The sequence below is a fragment of the Tupaia chinensis genome, unplaced genomic scaffold (genome assembly GCF_000334495.1).
Source record: "Tupaia chinensis unplaced genomic scaffold, TupChi_1.0 Scaffold000402_1, whole genome shotgun sequence".
Taxonomy (NCBI): Eukaryota; Metazoa; Chordata; class Mammalia; order Scandentia; family Tupaiidae; genus Tupaia; species Tupaia belangeri.
Window position 1 is genome coordinate 5,364,002 of NW_006159904.1, and position 18,022 is coordinate 5,382,023.

Sequence of the window (18,022 nt, forward strand, 5' to 3'; positions counted from 1 at the left end):
TGGGAAGAAAACCGCGGTCAACTACATGGGAGCCCAGCGACATAGCCATTACACTAACTGCTGGTCCTACTTTCTGTCCTTTTCATAATTACTTCTTCACTTATAACACTTGACAGTATAATGAACCTACTTCATTGTTATGAAGAGTAAATGATTTAATATTTATGAACCCCTCAGAGCAGGGCCTAGTGCAAAGTAAACACTCTGTAAATGTGAGCTGTATTTTACATGGTCAGATGGTCACTAGAGTATGTCAGACATCCTAAAGGAAGAGTGGATTGAAGGGTTTGCTAGTTCATTCAAGGAACTATGGAGTATGATAGTACCTAAGAGTCTGCTTATATGAATTTCTTAAGTTGTATGTTTTCAGTTTTAGTAAACTAACCCACAAAATGTACAAGTGACTTAAAACTATTCTAGCAGGGCCAGCAAGTGGTGTTATGGTTAAGGCACTAGATCCCACATGGTCAACTCCCTGTCTTGAGTCCTGGATCCAGCTGCTTGCAGACCACACTGGGCATGTGCCCAAAATCCCTAAAGAAGAATGGATGAGAAGGGGTTACAGTGTGGCCATTGGCCCTGGGGGGTGGGGTAGGTCATTTCTCACTTTCCTTCTCTGTCTCTCTCCAGTGAGCACACACATCCTATGGGAAAAAAAATATTAAAAATAAAAACTCTAGCAAAGAATTAAAGACAACACTGATATTATTGCAAGTACTTGCAAACAAAGACAACAGGAGTGATAGCACTCTCTTTTTTTTTTTTAAGTTTATTTATTTCTTCCAGGAGTGAGAGAGACAGAAGGAGAGAGGGAGAGAGTGCATCCCCAACAGAGTCTTGACATCATGGTCTACCCCAGTCTTTAGCCAGCCACAAATCATGGGTAAGCATGTACCAGGCATACTTAGAAAGATTCCTGGACGTGAGCCAGGAAACTCCTCATGTGGGATCATCTCATAGAATGTCACGTTTTACTGCTGTGTCACCATCTAGCTCCCAGAATTTCTATTCTTAGTAAAGCTATTGTTTAGTCTTTCACAAAGGAAAAACAAGACCATCCTATCAAAGAAATAAGACAATGTACAAAGGAGTTAAATAGTCAAACTATCACATAAAGAATGACAAGTGGGAGGGATCAGCAGGTGGTGTGGTGGTTAAGGTGCTGGACACTCCCACATGGCTAACCATGGTTTGAGTCCCAGACCTGGTGGCCTGCTTTCTCACTTTTCCTCTCTGCCTCTCTCTGGTCAGATTAAAAAGTAAATGAATGAATAAATAAAATTAAAGAAATAATTCTTAAAATTCTTAAAAAAAAAAAAAAAAACAAGAAGAATGACAAGTGGGACCAGCAGATGGTGTAAGGTTACATTGTTGGACTCCCACATAGTCAACCACAGTTCGAGTCCTGGACCCGGCAGTTTAAAACTCATGCCAAGCACATGTGTATGCGTACCCAAAAATCCCAGGAAGAAAATAGAGGAGGAGAAAGGACTGCAGTGTGGCCAACCCCCTGGGGAGCTTTTCTCACTTTCTGTCTGTCTCTCTGTCTCTCTGTCTTTCCAGCTAGTGCACACACCCTATAGCAAAAATCTCTCAAAAAAAAAAAAATTGCTGATGAGGTTGTGGTGAAAAGGGAACCCTCCTACACTGTTGGTGAGAATGTAAATTATTATAACCTCTGTGGAAAATAATATGGAGGTTCCTCAAAAATCTACAAATAGAACTATCACATAACCCATAAATCCCACTTGTTGGTATTACCCAAACAATAGGAAAACGCTCAATTGGAAAGATACCTGTACATCCATGTTTATTGTAGCATTATTCACAATTGCTAAAACAATTGCTGGAACCAATCTAGGTGTCTAACAATTGATGAAATGTTGGAACCAATCTAGGTGTCTAACAATTGATGACTAGGTTGAAAAACTGACACACAGGATACTATGAAATATTACTCAGTCATAAGAAACAATGAGACCCTTTTGTTTGATTTCAAGTGCAAGAATATAGAAGACTTAATGTTGAAGTGAAGTGAGCCAGACTTTGAAAGATACACACTGTATATCCCCACTCAATTTGTAAATATCTACACTGTATGACAGAAATGAAAAGATATGAAGATATGATAGTATAGAGGATAAGTGTAGATACTAGAGACTGTAAGGAACAGGAATGACAGAGAATGGGTGTAGAGGGTAAGTGAGATGCAAAGGGAAAAAATATTTAACAGACAAAAAAATGTAAAGTTCTCTGTTAAAAAAATATATATATATATGTACACACTCACACACACAGTCATTGGGAAAGTCAAGACGTATTTTTCTATGCAGAAATGCATTATGACTTTCCTGATGACCCAATAGTATACATCATAATGTGGACTTTATGTAAAATATAAAATTAATCTGAAAATTGTTAAAAACATATTTATATGTAATTATAAAATTTATACCTACTATCATTAATTCTTTTTTTTTTCTTTTTTCTTTTTTTCTTTTTTTGGAGAGGTTTTTGCTATAGGGCACGTGTGCTCACCAGACAGACAGAGAAAGACAGAGAGACAGAAAGTGAGAAATAACCCCCCAGCGGGGATGGCCATGCCACAATCTCTTCTCCTCCATTCTCCTCTCGGGATCTTGGGCATGCACGCACATGCGCCTGGCGTGATTTTTAAGCCACCAGGTCTGGGACGCGAACCATAGTCGACTACATGGGAGTAAGACAGTCATTACCGCTAACTGCTAGTCCCCCTACTATCATTAATTCTCAACTTCACACTAAATATACATTTGCCTAGATATACAGGGTCTATAGCCCCTTATTTGAAGTATTTGGGACAGATATTTGGAACATAGAATTTATGCACGTTATTACAATACCTGTGCCATATTACTAACTCCCCTTAATAGGATCTTGGGTAGCATCCCATAATCAAACCTATTAACATTTCTGATAAAAATATAAATAAACATACTAAGTGGAATAAAGATTGTAAAACTCAGTCTTGGCAACATTCATTATGTTTTTGCTGTAAACTGTTACATACTATCTTAGGGAACCAAGACATCTGGAAAAAGAGACAAACTGTGAAACACCTTATTTCCTTTTCAAAAGGAGTAAGAAATTCAGTGTGTTGCTGGTTCATACAAGTCATGATAGGTTAATTGGAAGTCTATGAATGATGCCATTTGGGGAAAAAAAAAAAAGACAGTCATTACTGACCAGAGTTGTCAACTTAAATAGAAAACAAGAGAACTCAGCAGTCACAAACTTTATACACTCAATTTATATACTAAACATACAGGAAGGCACTGAGATTCCTCTCATTAGCATAAATTTCATTTCTCAGCCAAGCAGAGCCTGAGCCGCAGCCAGCCCGCTGCACTCCAGGGTTGATTAGCTGCTCCTATCACTACTTCAAGCCCTAAAGTTCAGTTGTATCCAACTAGTGTAGCCCTGCAGGGAACCCCTGACCATCCTACCCACACAGAGAACAAGTCCTCATTTTGCCCCCATCCAGGACCTTCCTCTGCAGCTACCATGTATGGAAAGCCCAGCAGCTTGGAGAACCTTCAGGGTGGGCCTCTTGTACCCAAATGTCTTTAGTCAAATGGCCCAGATTTCTTTACTTCCCTTGACTAATTTTCATTAAATTTACTCAATCTTGGGACCAGCAGATGGCATAATGGTTACAATGCTGGAATCCTATATAATCAACCATGGTTCAAGACCCAGTCCCAGCAACTTAAAACTTACACAAGGCAAGTGTGCGTAAATGCTCAAAATCCCAAGAGCAGAATGGAAAAGGGATTGCAGCATGGCCAACCCCCCCCCCACCACCACCCCAGGGGGATGATTTCTTGCTTTCTGTCTCTTCAGTGAGTGCACATGCCCTATAGCAAAATATATCTCAATTTAAAAAAATTTACTCAATTTTACCCTCCCCCAAAAATATCTTCTTTAGAAATGGCAAGAATATCTGGGATGAGTACATTAATTTAACCTATCTGACATAGTACTTAGTTGAAAATAGCCAGACCTGAGTTCAATTTTTCTTTTTTTTTTTTTTTTTTTAGAGATTTTTTCTATAGGATGTATGTACTCACTAGAGAGACAGATAGAGACAGAAATTGAGAAATAATCCCCCAGAAGGGATGGCCACACCATAATCCTTTCTCCTCCATTCTGCTCTTGGAATTTTGGGCACGCACACACACATGCCTAGGATGAGTTTTAAGCCACCCAGTCCGGGACTCAAACCGTGGTCAACTACATGGGACTACAGTGACCTAACCATTATACTACCTGCTGGTCCCTCAATTTTCATTTTAGTCAATATGTATTGGACCAGCTGTGGTGGTGCAGGCAATAGAGAACTACTCTGAAATGCTGGAAGCTGTGTGGAAGACTGGGAGTTCAAATCCTGAGCACACTTGGTCCTGGCTGGCTGGAAGACTGGGTCAGGGGAGGGCATGGCTGTGTGATGAGACCCTGTTAGAAGTTCCTGTCTCTTTTTCACTCTTTCTCACTCACTCTCTTTTTTGTGAAAAAAAAAAAAATAGACAAACTTAAATAAATAAACATAGATAAATAAACATTAATGTTCCAGGCATACTAAGTGGGCTAAATAAAGATGATAAATAGCTTCACAGCAACACATGTTGAGTTTTGCCACCAGATGTGCTTCCCCAATCTGTGGGTAGTGGGTGGAGGGAGAAAGATATTAAATAGGCAATGGCAGCAGTGATTAATGCCAAGAAAGAGGAACTAAAGGACACTGTACCAGCTTACAGCAAGGAAATTTAATCAGCCTGGGTTCAAGGAAGAGTAACCCAAGTGGAGATTTGTAGGATAGGTAATGTTAACCTGGTGAAGGGAGAGGAATGTTCTAGGCCCCAGCCCAGAGATAGTTAGTGACTGTGTATGTGGTGTGTTGGGAGTGGGGGGGGAGGGGTGACCTGACCATGGAAAATCTTGTGGAGTCTCATCCTCTTGCCAAGTGAGGTGACCGGAAGGTTTTGAGCAGGTGAATAGCCTCCATCAACCTAAATTTTAAATAATCCCTCTGGTTACAGTGAGAGAACAAATTGAATGGGCATGAGCCAATTAAGAATTTATTGCAAGGTTCAGGTAAGCAATGAAGAATGATTAGATCAAAGTGTCAATGGAATTGGGGAGAAGTAGAGAGTCAGACACCAAGGGGAGAGATTTTTGCCATAGAACATAGTGATCTTTCTCTAGGAAGTAAAGAAGAAGAGGAAGACTCTGGGTTTCTGGCTTGAACAGTGAAATCAATGGTGGAGTCCTACAATGAGGAACAGGTTTAGAGAATAAGATGATGAAAAAAAGAGAGAGAGTAAAAAGGGACCAGCAGTTAGCATAATGGCTAAGTCGCTGGACTCCCACGTAGTCGACAATGGTTCGAGTCCCAGACCCGGTGGCTTAAACTCATGCCTGGCGCATGTGCGTGTGTGCCCAAAATACCAAGAGGAGAATGGAGGAGAATGGATTGCAGCATGGTCTTCCACCCTGGGGGGTGATTTCTCGCTTTCTATCTCTCTGTCTCTCTCTGTCTGTCTGGTGAGCACACGCGCCCTATAGTAAAAAAACCTCTCCAAAAAAAAAAAAAAGAGAATAAGATGATGAATCCAATTCAGACACATTGCTTTTGAGGTGCCTGAAAGATGCTAGCTACTTGGCAGCACGTGGATGCAAAAGAAGGGCAGGGGAGAGGTGCCTGTCTGTAGAAGTCAGCCTCAGGATAGTCACCACCCAACAAGTGTGTGAAAAATAAAAAGAGAAAACAACAGCACTGAAGAGATGCGAAGAGGTGGTGGAACTGGTGGGCAAAGGAGACCATGAAGAAGCAGCCAGGGAGGTGAGAGGTAAACAGCATGAGTATAATGTCAAAGAATTAAGGTCGAAGAAGACCCAGACTAAGAAGTAGGCCCTGGATTTTGGGACCTGAACCTCATTCACTAGCTGCTTTAGGGAAGCAGACAATGGGGTGAAAGCCAGGTTCCATCAGGAAAAGAAGTAAATGCGAGGTGAAGAAATGACCCCAAAGAGTAGGCAACATTTTCAAGCAACTGGGTTGTACAGGGAAGGAGAGAGAAAGAGGGTGACGTCTGGAAAAGAATATGGGGTGGGGGGGCAGTTTTTGTGTTGTTTGTATGTATGTACATTTCAAAGCTAATGCATTTAAGTGAGTAAACAAGGGCAGTTAAAGCAAGCCAGGATTGTGATTAACAGAGGGTCTGAAATAAAGAGGGCCTGACATCTACCATGGAGGATTCAGCTGACTTTATACCAGAGGAATGACACTTCCTCTGTGGCGACAGGAAAAAAATGGGTCTGATGCCTGTAGGCCTACAGAACTTTCCCTGGAAGAGAGCGGAGTTCCTGCCAAAGGGCTTCCAGCTAGCTGCTCTGTGTTGCAGGAGGCCAAGTCAGCCCACGAGTGAACCAAGAGGCATGGGCTGAGGTCTGAGGAGAGCGGAGGCAGTCTGAATGAGGGGTTGTGCAGAATAGGGATATGAGCTGGCCATGGTGACATGCTGAAAGCACAGAGGCCCAGCTGAGAGGGCAGAGCCATGAGCGAGCCATAGTGGCACCAGTGTGCCTGGGTGTGACCTTGTCTGGGTGTGACCTTGTCGTGCAGCCTTGGCAGCTGGGGTATAGTGGTGACTAGCAAATGGCTGGATTCATGCCGAGCTGGGGTGTACACTGGAGGAACAACAGGGCAAAGGAGTTTAAGACATGGTAGAAGGTGGTTAAAGAGATGGCCCATAGAGTCCAGGCTGGATAGAGAGGTGAGTGTAAGCAGTGGAGTAGCCAGCAGAGGTTAAAAAAAGAAAAAAAGAAAAAAAGCCAAAGGAAAGAGACTGCACTAAGGAGAGGAAGTAGATAAATTCAGAGCATAGAACACTTAGGGTTGTTTGTATGTATGTACATGATGAGCATAGCCAGAGGCTTAGGCTGTGGTGGGACACTGCATTTTGCAGGGATGATGATAAGAACAGCAGGTGAACAAACCAGATCATCTCTGTCAGATTCAACGGCTTGCCAAGACCAGGCTGGTGCTCAGGAAAAAGAAAGAACAGTGCAAAGGGTGCCACGAGTGGTGTGCAGAAGAGCAATAACCCCACATCTCCTTGATCAAGCAGGGCTGCTACACAAAAAGTACAGAGTACTACACAAAACATACAGAAACTGAAAAGTTTTCTGAAATCTTGTTTTGATTTCTCACTAAAAAGACTTTATTCCTGTAATGAATGTCTTGAGAGAGAGAGATGCTCAGCTAGAGGAAGACAGAAGTTACTCCATACAATTTAGGATTAGCTTTGAATTCCAATCATTTCTGCCATGGACCTGACATGTGATGTAATAAGATGACTTTTTAAAGATAATGTAATAGCTAATACTTATTGGTACTTCCTATATGCCAGCCACTATGCTAAGAATATTACATGTTTATTTCGTTCAATCTCCATAATTCTCTCAGGCAGGTACTTTTATGATAGGGAGGGAAACTGAGACCTATTGAAGTTATATAGGTCTGTTCACCAGTATTCCAGATTTTTTTTGGAGAAGTTTTTGCTATAGGGCGCATGCGCTTACCAGAAAGACAGAGAGAAACAGAGAGATAAAAAGTGAGAAATCACTCCCCGGGGGGGATGGCCATGCCGCAATCCCTTCTCCTCCATTCTCCTCTCGGGATCTTGGGCATGCATGCACACGCGCCCGGCATGAGTTTAAGCCACCGGGTCCAAGACTGGAACCATGGTCAGCTACATGGGAGTTCAGCGATGTAGCCATTATGCTAACTGCTGGTCCCCAGTATTCCTGATTTTTCATATAAAGATAATAATCCCAACAGGCACATTATGAGGCATGAATGTTGCACAGTTCACCTAAATTCTAAATAATAATTTTCATTATATAAAGACAATGATTTTTTTAAAGGTTTAAAAATCTCAATACTAACCTATATTTCTCTGAATTAGCATGCACTCCTTCTCCTTGGTGGGAAAATAGCTCCTACTTGAGATGCCAAAGTCAAAACAGTACTTGTTCTTCCCCATTTCAAACAAAGTGCAGTTAAATACCGTTTTCCTCTCTCCCAGTGCCAGGCTGTTTTCAGCCAGCTGAATGGTCCTCTCCCCAGGGCGTCTGGGGGCCTCCTTAAAGACAGCAATCACCCCTTGAACAAAGATGCATGGTGGAGGCAGCACCATCACCTCCACGCCAGACTCACATGTGAGTTCTGGCACCACCTCTAGTTTGTATCCAAATTTCTGGGCCAGGTCAATGGGTCCTGTGGAGGTAATGATTGAGTCTCGGCCAAGTAGCTTCAGTACCACAGTGACATAGGCCTCTGGCCCCACAGGTGCGCAGGCAAATTCAACCCACTGACCTTGAGCAAGTTCTGTCCTTTTGCTGGTTCTTATCTTCAATGGCTGTCCAGGGCTTGTTCTTGCCCCGGGAAGGCTGTTGGTGAAAATAACATCCACCAAGATTTTGGGCTTTTCCACAGGAAATGGGCATAGTGGTTGATTGGTAAAAAGGCCCACCTGGAAGGTGCCTTCTGCTGCCTTGGATGTCCTGTTCAAGTCAACATGAAAGATGGGCCATTCCACCTTCAGAAAGGCACTTTTCTCCCACCAGGGGTCTGCAGTGCTATTGTCTACTGCTTCTGGAGTCATCATTGTGAACTGGTAGTCACCAGCTTCCTTGAAGTAGAAGCACTCAAACTCGAGTGTTCCCTGAGACTGATTGGTCAGAAGATACTTGGTGACAAGAGTCTGATTGGTGTTGGCTTCTACCAGCAGGACAGTCACATTCCTCAGCATCCCATCAGCACCATCAAAATACTGGAACGCCACAGACACTGTGTTGTTGCTCAGCGCTATGTGGCCTGGCTCCCCCAGGAGCAGATGTTCGGCTTCTCCAAGAACTGAAACAAAATGGCCAGAATTGGATTTTAGAATGTGCATTTGAGCAGCACTATTGGAGATTTCTTTCATGTCAAAACAAGTATTTTAATTCCATTTTTCCACTAACATTTCTAAGTCCCCTCATATATATATATATGTAATGAAAATCTATAAGGCGGGAACCAGCAGTTAGTGTAATGGCTATGTTGCTGGACTCCCACGTAGTCGACCGCGGTTCGCGTCCCAGATCTGGTGGCTTAAAACTCACGCCGGGCACGTGTACATGCGTGCCCAAGATCCCGAGAGGAGAATGGAGGAGAAGGGATTGCGGCGTGCCCATCCCCCCGGGGGGTGATTTCTCACTTTCTGTCTCTATGTCTCTCTCTGTCTGTCTGGCGAGCGCACGTGCCTTATAGCGAAAACCTCTCAAAAAAAAAAACTATAAGGCTAAAATAACGGTTTATAGTACTCAGAATAAAATTCCAATACCTTACATTTCTCATTTAATCACATTCTGATGTTCACGTATTCAGGAGAAATTGAATATACAATGAAATGAGAGAAAACTTGATTTAAATAACATGATACAAATCGCTATAATTTATTTAAAATGTAAGACCCTAAGTTTACATCACTGCTATTATTTCTGATACTCAAGGCAAGTACTTGGAAATTTTTACTGGTAAAGGAGCTAATGTTCTCAGTTTATATGAGGATAAATTTTTATTTTTATTTTATTTTATTTTATTTTATTTTTTTGGAGAGGTTTTTTTGCTATAGGGCACACGCACTCATCAGAAAGACAGAGAGAGACAAAGAGACAGAAAGTGAGAAATTACCCCCCAGGGGGATGGCCACGCTGCAATCCCTTCTCCTCCATTCTCCTCTCGGGATCTTGGGCAAGCATGACCGGCATTGAGTTTAAGCCACCAGGTCTGGGACTTGAACCACAATCGACTACATGGGAGTCCAGTGACATAGCCATTACACTAACTGCTGGTCCCAAGGATAAATTTTTAGATGGATAAGAACTGTTGACAGTTTATTCTGCATGAGTCACCCAAAGGATAGAGTAAGTGTTAATGAAATAACTAGGCTTGTCCTTGGCAACTGTAATGACATTTGGACAACTAGTAATGGCCTAGATAGAACAGATGATTACTAGTTTCCCAAGTATCATTCAGTTAGGATCAATCATGTTTTTTAAAAGAGACCCAGCGAAGCAGCTGAAGTGAAGAGTACAAAGAACACACAGATACACAAGAATCCTTGTTTCTGTTTTGAACCCCATCCAAATACATATCAAAGGAGACAGAATTTGGCAATGTAACAATCAGCTGGCCCATGGCTGGGTAAGAAAGATTCTAGATTTAAGGGACTGCAGTGCCCTTTTGGTATGAAAAGCAACCTGTGTAAGTATGAATTTACTATTCTTATATACATATATCATATCTGTCCAAAAAGACTCATTTGTTTTTCATTTGGACTGGTAGTCTTTAAAATACCCTTCTATGTATTCATGACTATTAGAATCATCACATGAATACATTGGCACGTACAAGTCTTTTTTAATTAGCACAGTACTTTTACTGTTTCTTATCTGACATGAGGTGCAATAAAATATATAAAACTTAGATAGATTTAAATGCTTGATCACCACTTGCTTGAAAACCGTAATTGGATTAAGCGTTCTTTTTTGTTTTTTTTTCCTCTCCCAGAACAGAACTTCAGGGATATGTAGACAACTCAAGATTGAAGAAAGTGGCTGATTCTGATCAGCTAGTGTGTTGGTTCAGAGCTGACGTGGTATCTTTCATGAACTAGTGGCTACAGAAACTTCAGTGCTCACCATAGCCCAAGGAAAGAGGTAAAGCTGAGAACAAAGTCATATTAATTTGAATCTTAAGGAGACAAGTGTTTCTATGGTGCATCTTTAAGAATATATGGTAGTTGGTGCCAGCAGGTGATGTGGTGGCTAAGGCACTGGACACTCCTACATGGCTAACAATGGTTCAAGTCCTGGACCTGGTGATGAGCTCTCTCACTTTCCCTCTCTCTATTTTTCTCTGTCTCTCTCTGATCAAATTAAAATAAATAAATGAATAAATAAAATTAAACAAATCTTTTTTTTAAAAAAAAGTATATGGTAATGTCTTTGACCTAACTATATGCACTGTATTCATGCTGGGGAAAATCCATGTTGTACACTGTAAAGATGTACAATAATTAAATGAAAATCAAAAAAAAATTTAAGCAGCTTATACCACTTAGTTTATTGTGAATGACAAGAATTGTCAGTGAGGCAGATCAATTTGATTTGATGGGAAGCCAATCAATGAAAGACACATATTCCTATTGGAAATAGAAACAAAGATGCAATTGTTGGGTTCCAACAGCAGCAGATTAAGAGGTGTGTACTGAAGGGAAAATTTGCTATTTAGTCTAGAGTTCTGGTTCCAGAGACACTAATACATTCTCATTTAGAAAACTATAATGTGCTAGAGGGTGGACAACCACACAGCAGTAAAACAGTAAAACACAGCACTGGGTTCGTGTTTGTATCTGGAGACCTTCCTGTGTATAACAGGTACACGCACGCCCATGATCCAGGGCTGGCTTAGCCTGAGGTGGGTTATGGCATCAAGATCTTGTTGGGGAAGTTGTCTCTCTCTGTCTCTCACTCACAGAATAAATAAATAAACTTTTAAAAAGGTACAGTTTGGTTCTACCACATCTTAAGTACTATAGTATTGTTTATTCTTTCGTTTCCCTTCTGCCTGTTTCTTTACTGTATGTAAAATGACTACTGTCTCTATACATGCATATTGCTCTTTTTTTAAAAAGATTTTTATTTAACTTTATTTATTTATTTTAATTTGACCAAGAAGGGACAGAGTGAGAGTAAAAGTAAGAGAGAGAGAGAAAAAAAAAAATGAGAAATCAAACAGTTTGGTCTGGGACTTGAACTGCAGTAGGTCATGTGGAAGTCCACTGCTCTTAACCATCATGCCACCTGCTGGCCCCCATATTGTTTTTTAAAAAACCCAACAAGGGGTCAGCAAGTGATGTAGTGATTAAGGGCACTGGACTCCCACATGGCCGACTGTAGTTCAAGTCCCAGACCTGGCAACTTGCTTTCTCACTTTCTCTCTCTCTTTCTCCCCCCCCCTCTCTAGTCAAATTTAAATAAGTAAATAAATAAAGTTAAACAAAATAATTCTTAAAAACAGACAACTAAGAAACTGGTAATGGTAGCTTTTGATCAATACCAAGCAGTAATGAAGGGAGAGGGGGAAAACAGATCTCTGGTGCTAGCCCTACAGTGCAGCTGTTATCCCCTGTGCATCAGGAGCCAGATCCTACATGGCTAACCGTGATTCAGATCCTGGCACCAGTGGCTAAAAACACGCTGAGCATATCTGTGTACATGTTCAAATCCTGATGAGATGGGGAAAGGGAGGGAAAAGACCGTGGTATGATTATGGCCCACTTCAGGGTGCTTTCTCTTTCTCTGGTGAATGCATATGCTTTCTGGCAATAATAAATAAACAAACAGATCTATGAAAATAACTTACGTTCCATTAGCAACCTGTACACTCAATTTCTATATTGTTTTATGCTTATTCAACTTATTTTTATATGCCAATGAGATATTTTGCTCTTTTTTTTTCCCTTTTTTTTTTTTTTTTTTTTTTGAGAGGTTTTTTCTATGGGGTGTGTGCGCTCGCCAGAAAGACAGAAAGAAATCCCCCCCCCCCCAGAGGGGATAACCACTCTGCAATCTCTTCTCCTTCATTCTCCTTGGGATCTTGGTCATGCCCACACACGTGCCCAGTGTGAGTCTAAGCCACCAGATCCGGGTTAAGCCACCAGGTCCGGGACTCAAATCGTGGTTGACTACATGGGAGTCCAGCGACATTGCCATTATGCGAACTGCTGGTCCTGATATTTTGCTCTTAACAATGAAATGCATCCATGTTTAAATGGAGAAATTTGATGTTTTATTTATCATTATGAAACCAGGGACACCTACAGGTTTTTTATAGGATGCTATTGTATTGAGCAGTCTATTCTTAGGTAGGGATAAATTACTTTAAAAGAAATTAACCCCACATTAGTTTTCTTTAAATCAAGTGTCTTCTTGCTTAAATAAACTTATTAAAAAAGAAAAGACTGAGAAAAGAGATCTGCTAGATGCAATGAACAACACACAGTCTGGTCTAGTTAACTGGCTGTGCCACTAATATTATACAAACCACTACTCTCTATATCTCTTGGACCACAATTTGTTCATCAAATTTGAAAATGATTTCTACTCCCACAGCATCAATTGCTTCTATGTCTATATAATATTTGGAAATTATCAAAAATCATATTGTTAATTCTGTTGGTTCTATAGAACATGTTGAGAACTGAACTCAATTTTCGTTGAGACAAGCTGAATGAAGAAAACAAAATTAAGCATCTCCTGTATGCATAGACATTCAAGGTATTTCACACTCTTGATTTTATTTTATCCTAACAACCTGTGAGGTCAACGTACTGCTAAAGTTGGGAGACTAAGAAACTTGTCTAAGAGGATGGAACTGGCAAGGATTGAAATTCAGATGGCTCCAAAGATACTCTAGCAGAAAAGTTCTCTTGTCAAGTGAAATATTATGTAGAATCCCAATATACGAAAAATCAGCATGTACTTGTATGTGTAGGTGTGTGAAGTGATTTATAATAATGAATCACTGGGAGATCAGTCAAAGAGAACTCAGAGTAACATGCTTGTTTCCAATTCGTTAAAAGAGGAGTTGAGTTGTTTTGTTGTTATTTAAGAATTATTTATTTAATTTCATTTATTATTATCAATTTGCTATAAGGCAAGGATGAGAGGGAGGGAAAGCAAAAGAGCAGGTTGCCAGATCTGAAAGAGCAAGTTGCCAGACCTGGGACTTAAGCTGCAGTAGGCCACATGGGAGTCCAGTACTTTAACACCCATGCCACCTACTGGCCCCATGTTTTTATTATTTCTTTAAAAGAACTGAAAAAACACTTCAGTGAAACTGGAACCAATTACACAGAAAGCCTGAAGCACCCTAACCAGAACAGAGAGTTCTTTTTTTTTGGAGAGGTTTTTGCTATAGGGCGTGAGAGCTCGCCAGACAGACAGAGAGACATAGAGACAGAAAGTGAGAGATCAGCCCCCAGGGGGGATGGTCACGCCACAATCCCTTCTGCTCCACTCTCCTCTCGGGATCTTGGGCACGCACGCACACACGCCCGGCATGAGTTCTAATCCACCGCGTGAACCGCAGTTGACTATGTGGGAGTCCAGCGACATAGCCATTACACTAACTGCTGGTTCCCAGAACAGAGAGTTCTAAGGATCAGTTTTAAAGGCACTGCATGCAGACTCTACCCTGCTTCCTTCATGAAAGGTCCTCAATATCAGTGCCGCTATAAACCTCAGACTGATATTTCTTTATTGATACCTATAATATTATCCTCATAATACTCACCATAGTCACAGAGAACCACCAACAACAAATTTGAAAAGTCTTTCAACATCGGTTTCATTCTGATCAGCAAAATCCCAGGTCTTTAGTCTCCTCATGTCCTTTCTCACATCCAAATTATAATTTTTTTTGAAAGCACCTGAAACAAGAACCTCAAAAAATGATGACGCCATTCAATGTGATTCATAAAACAATAATCATGAAATGACAGAAACATTCTATCAAGTCAGACTTTCCAGTGATACTGAAAGGAAATTAGGGAGGACACTAATTTTCCCTGGGGCAATGAGTTCCTTTAGGTCCATTAGAACTAGTCAAGGACATTCAGATACACCAAGATTATAGAACACTGAAGTCTTTTCTTTTTATACTACGTCCTTAAGTGGAGAATTTGTTGTTATTTCCTTAATTTTATGAAGCTAATGGTGAATCTACATAACACATTTTCACATTATTTATCTGCTTGACATTTCACACTGATCAATTTACTAAATGCTTGCCAAACTCTTAGCATTGTGCAGTCAAACCCTCCCTGCCCAGCTTCCACAAGTGGACTATTAACATACTAATTATGAAAGGAAGTGTTATCTGGACTGCTTCATTTCTTGATTTTTTTTTTTTTTTGAGAGACTTTTTTGCTATAGGGCATGTGTGCTCACCAGAGAGACAAAAACTGACAAATCACCCCCCCAGGGGGGATGGCCATGCCACAGTCCTTTCTCTTCCATTCTCCTCTTGGGATTTTGGGCATGCACGTACACACCTGGCATGAGTTTTTAGCTGCCAGGTTCAAGACTTGAATCACAGTCGACTAAGTGGGAGTCTAGCAACATACCCATTATGCCATCTGCTGGTCCCGATTTTTTTTTAAAGAAAGATTTTTAGGGGACCAGCACTTAGCATAATGGCTAGTTTACTGAACTCCCATGTAGTCAACCGTGGTTTGCGTCCCAGACCCAGTGGCTTAAAACTCATGCCAGGCATGTGTGCTTGCGTGCCCAAGATCCCGTGAGGAGAATGGAGAAGGGACTACAGAGATGACGGCACAACCCCCCCCCCTGGGGGGTGATTTCTCGCTTTCTGTCTCTTTGTCTCTCTGCCCATCTGGCGAACACATGTGTCCTATAGCAAAAACCTCTCCAAAAAAAAAGAAAGATTCTTAGTATAGGACACTCACTGGAGAGAGAGTCAGAGAGAGAGAGAGAGACAGAGAGAGACAGAAAGTGAGAAATCACTCCCCGGGGGGGCTGGCCACACCTCAGTCCCTTCTCCATTCTCCTCTCAGGATCTTGGGCACACATGCACATGCACCTGGTATGAATTTTAAGCCACTGGGTCCTGGACTCAAACCGTGGTCGACTACATGGGAGTCCAGCGACATAGCCATTACACCACCTGCTGGCCCCATTTCTTGATTCTTAAGAAAGACATTTTTAAAAAAGATAACCAGAATATGACAACTAAGTGTGAACTTTATGTAGCTTTGACTTTCCTTGTTTAGGACAGTCTGAGGAGAAAACAGATAAATAACAATTATCATCTTCTGTCAGTCTTCCAATACTGGCTGCTGGTATGTATCAGGAGAGATGATTCACGCAGCAATCTTCCCAGACCACCTAGGAGGGCAGGGATGACCTTGCTGGTCCCTGGTTCAGGATGATTTGTGGGAAGAAGCACTTACTTTAACCAAAACAGACTATCAGACTATAGAATAAGAACTGGGGTAGTTAGGGCAAGTTTTTTTCATACTGGGTCTATAAACTATGTGCTATTAAATATAACCAAATACATGTTCTTAATGTTCACAATCCCCCTATTGTTCAGTTAATATATTTCATTTAATAAGCAAGTGATTAAGTTATTAAAAGAGTTAATCGTCAAGTATATAATTTTGAAAATAAATGTCATAGCCCTTCAGATAAGAACAGAAACTAACGGAATTAAGACAATTGATTGAAAAAAGCCAAAATTCAATGGAAAGGAAACTGGTGTGTCTCTACCAGCTTTCTTTCAGTAGGAGTTGGTTGAACAAAGGAAATACTGTACTTCCTGAAAGGGAACCAGACATTTGAAGTCTAATTATGCAGATGATTAGAGCTCCCTCCCCTCCTCAACAAGGAAAAAAAAAAGAGAGAGAGAATTTTGTTTCGGTGGAATTAGCCACAGGCTTGAGCCAATTCTTTTCTTGGACGTACATTGGGAACCCTGGCCAAAGACAGCAGGTGAGGCTCTTGCAGAAAGCGTTGTCCTATCTCTTGAATAAGTGTGGACATTTACGGAAATCAAAACGCTTCTTTTAAGTCACTGATACTCAGTAATCAAACCAAGGAGAGGCAAGCTCCCCAGAGCTTCTCTCAAAGTGCTTTGCTTCTCCACAATAACTGTTAAAACAAAACACCCCAATCATAATTAATTTTGTGATTATAATACATTCTAATGAAAACTACCAGTAGCACATAGACTTGTGAGGTCTATATTTAAAGTTGACTAGAAATGGAATTATAAAATAAGCCAGCCTACCTACAAGTCATACTATGGATTATGATTATAACCATATCATGATCTGGACCCTTCGATCTTTTTGTCTACCTTGTTGATTTTCTTTTAACATGTTTCCAGTACAATGACTAACTACCTAAAATATCTGGCTTGAAAATCATTTTAAGAAATAAAAATTTTAGGTATATTTTATGCATATTTAAAAATACTTCCACACAGCATTCACATACATGTTTATAGATAAGAGGGTGGGAGAGTCATGAGTATTCTCAACGACTAAGGGCATCATCCAGCCTTATATCCCATGTTCTCACTGAAACCAGCTAAGATAAACGCTTCTATATGCCCCCTTCATAGCTGCAGAAAAAGAAAATCAATATGCTAATTCCATGCGACTGACTTATTAAAGAATAGTAAGAAAAAGTAGCCAAGTGACTTTGTTCCTCACGATAAACATGCATATGTTGCTGTGTATTGCTAAGAATAATATTTATTAGGAGGAAATTCCTAATTTCAAAGCAGCCCGTGTAAGCAGACTTCATTTGTAATATATACTCAGTGGAGTCTGCTCGGCCCCGGTCTCACCGGCTGGGAGCAGCTTCCCTGGGAAGCTGAGCGCTCGCCCCAACTACTCAACTTTCCAAAGGCCGGCAAGTCAAGCTCACGCTTGGAAATCTTGCCTTGATGCCGTCAGCATAAAACCCTCTCAATAAGCCAGTTTTGGAATGCTTACATCTCATACTGTTTGCATCATCCAAGAAAGGATTTCTTTTTGTAAGGAAAAAAAAAAAAAACACCAAACACCTCATCCTGCAATGTTTAGTATCCCAAGATGCGATTTTTCATGGGTCCCAACAATTCGCATTCAACAAGCGTCCGTGCCTTCTGTCACCCGGCAACACCTGCGTCAGGCAAGAGCCAGGTTGTGGTTCAAGTTAGACTCCGAGGAGTGGAGACCGACACGGTTTTAAAGCGTGTCCCCAAGAGGCTGAGGCAAGCGCTAGGAGAGAACGCGGGCGTCCACCTGAGCTTTGGGCGGCCTGGATGCGCAGAGTGCAGGGGCGTTTTCCAACGCCAGCG

At 41.1% G+C, this 18,022-nt stretch overlaps 1 protein-coding gene across 2 annotated transcripts in view; it reads right to left on the reverse strand.

Annotated features, from left to right (window-relative positions):
• Positions 1–14,586, reverse strand: part of THSD1 (thrombospondin type 1 domain containing 1) — a 35,295-nt gene extending 20,709 nt beyond the window's left edge. For both annotated transcript variants that reach the window (XM_006154217.2, XM_006154216.2), the window contains exons 1-2: positions 14,447–14,586; positions 7,991–8,959 (exon numbers count right to left, since the gene is read on the reverse strand). In XM_006154217.2, the coding sequence (XP_006154279.1) occupies positions 7,991–8,959; positions 14,447–14,504 (1,027 nt within the window). In that variant the 5' untranslated portion in view covers positions 14,505–14,586. The remainder of the gene's footprint in view (positions 1–7,990; positions 8,960–14,446) is intronic.
• Between the last annotated feature and the right edge of the window lie 3,436 nt (positions 14,587–18,022).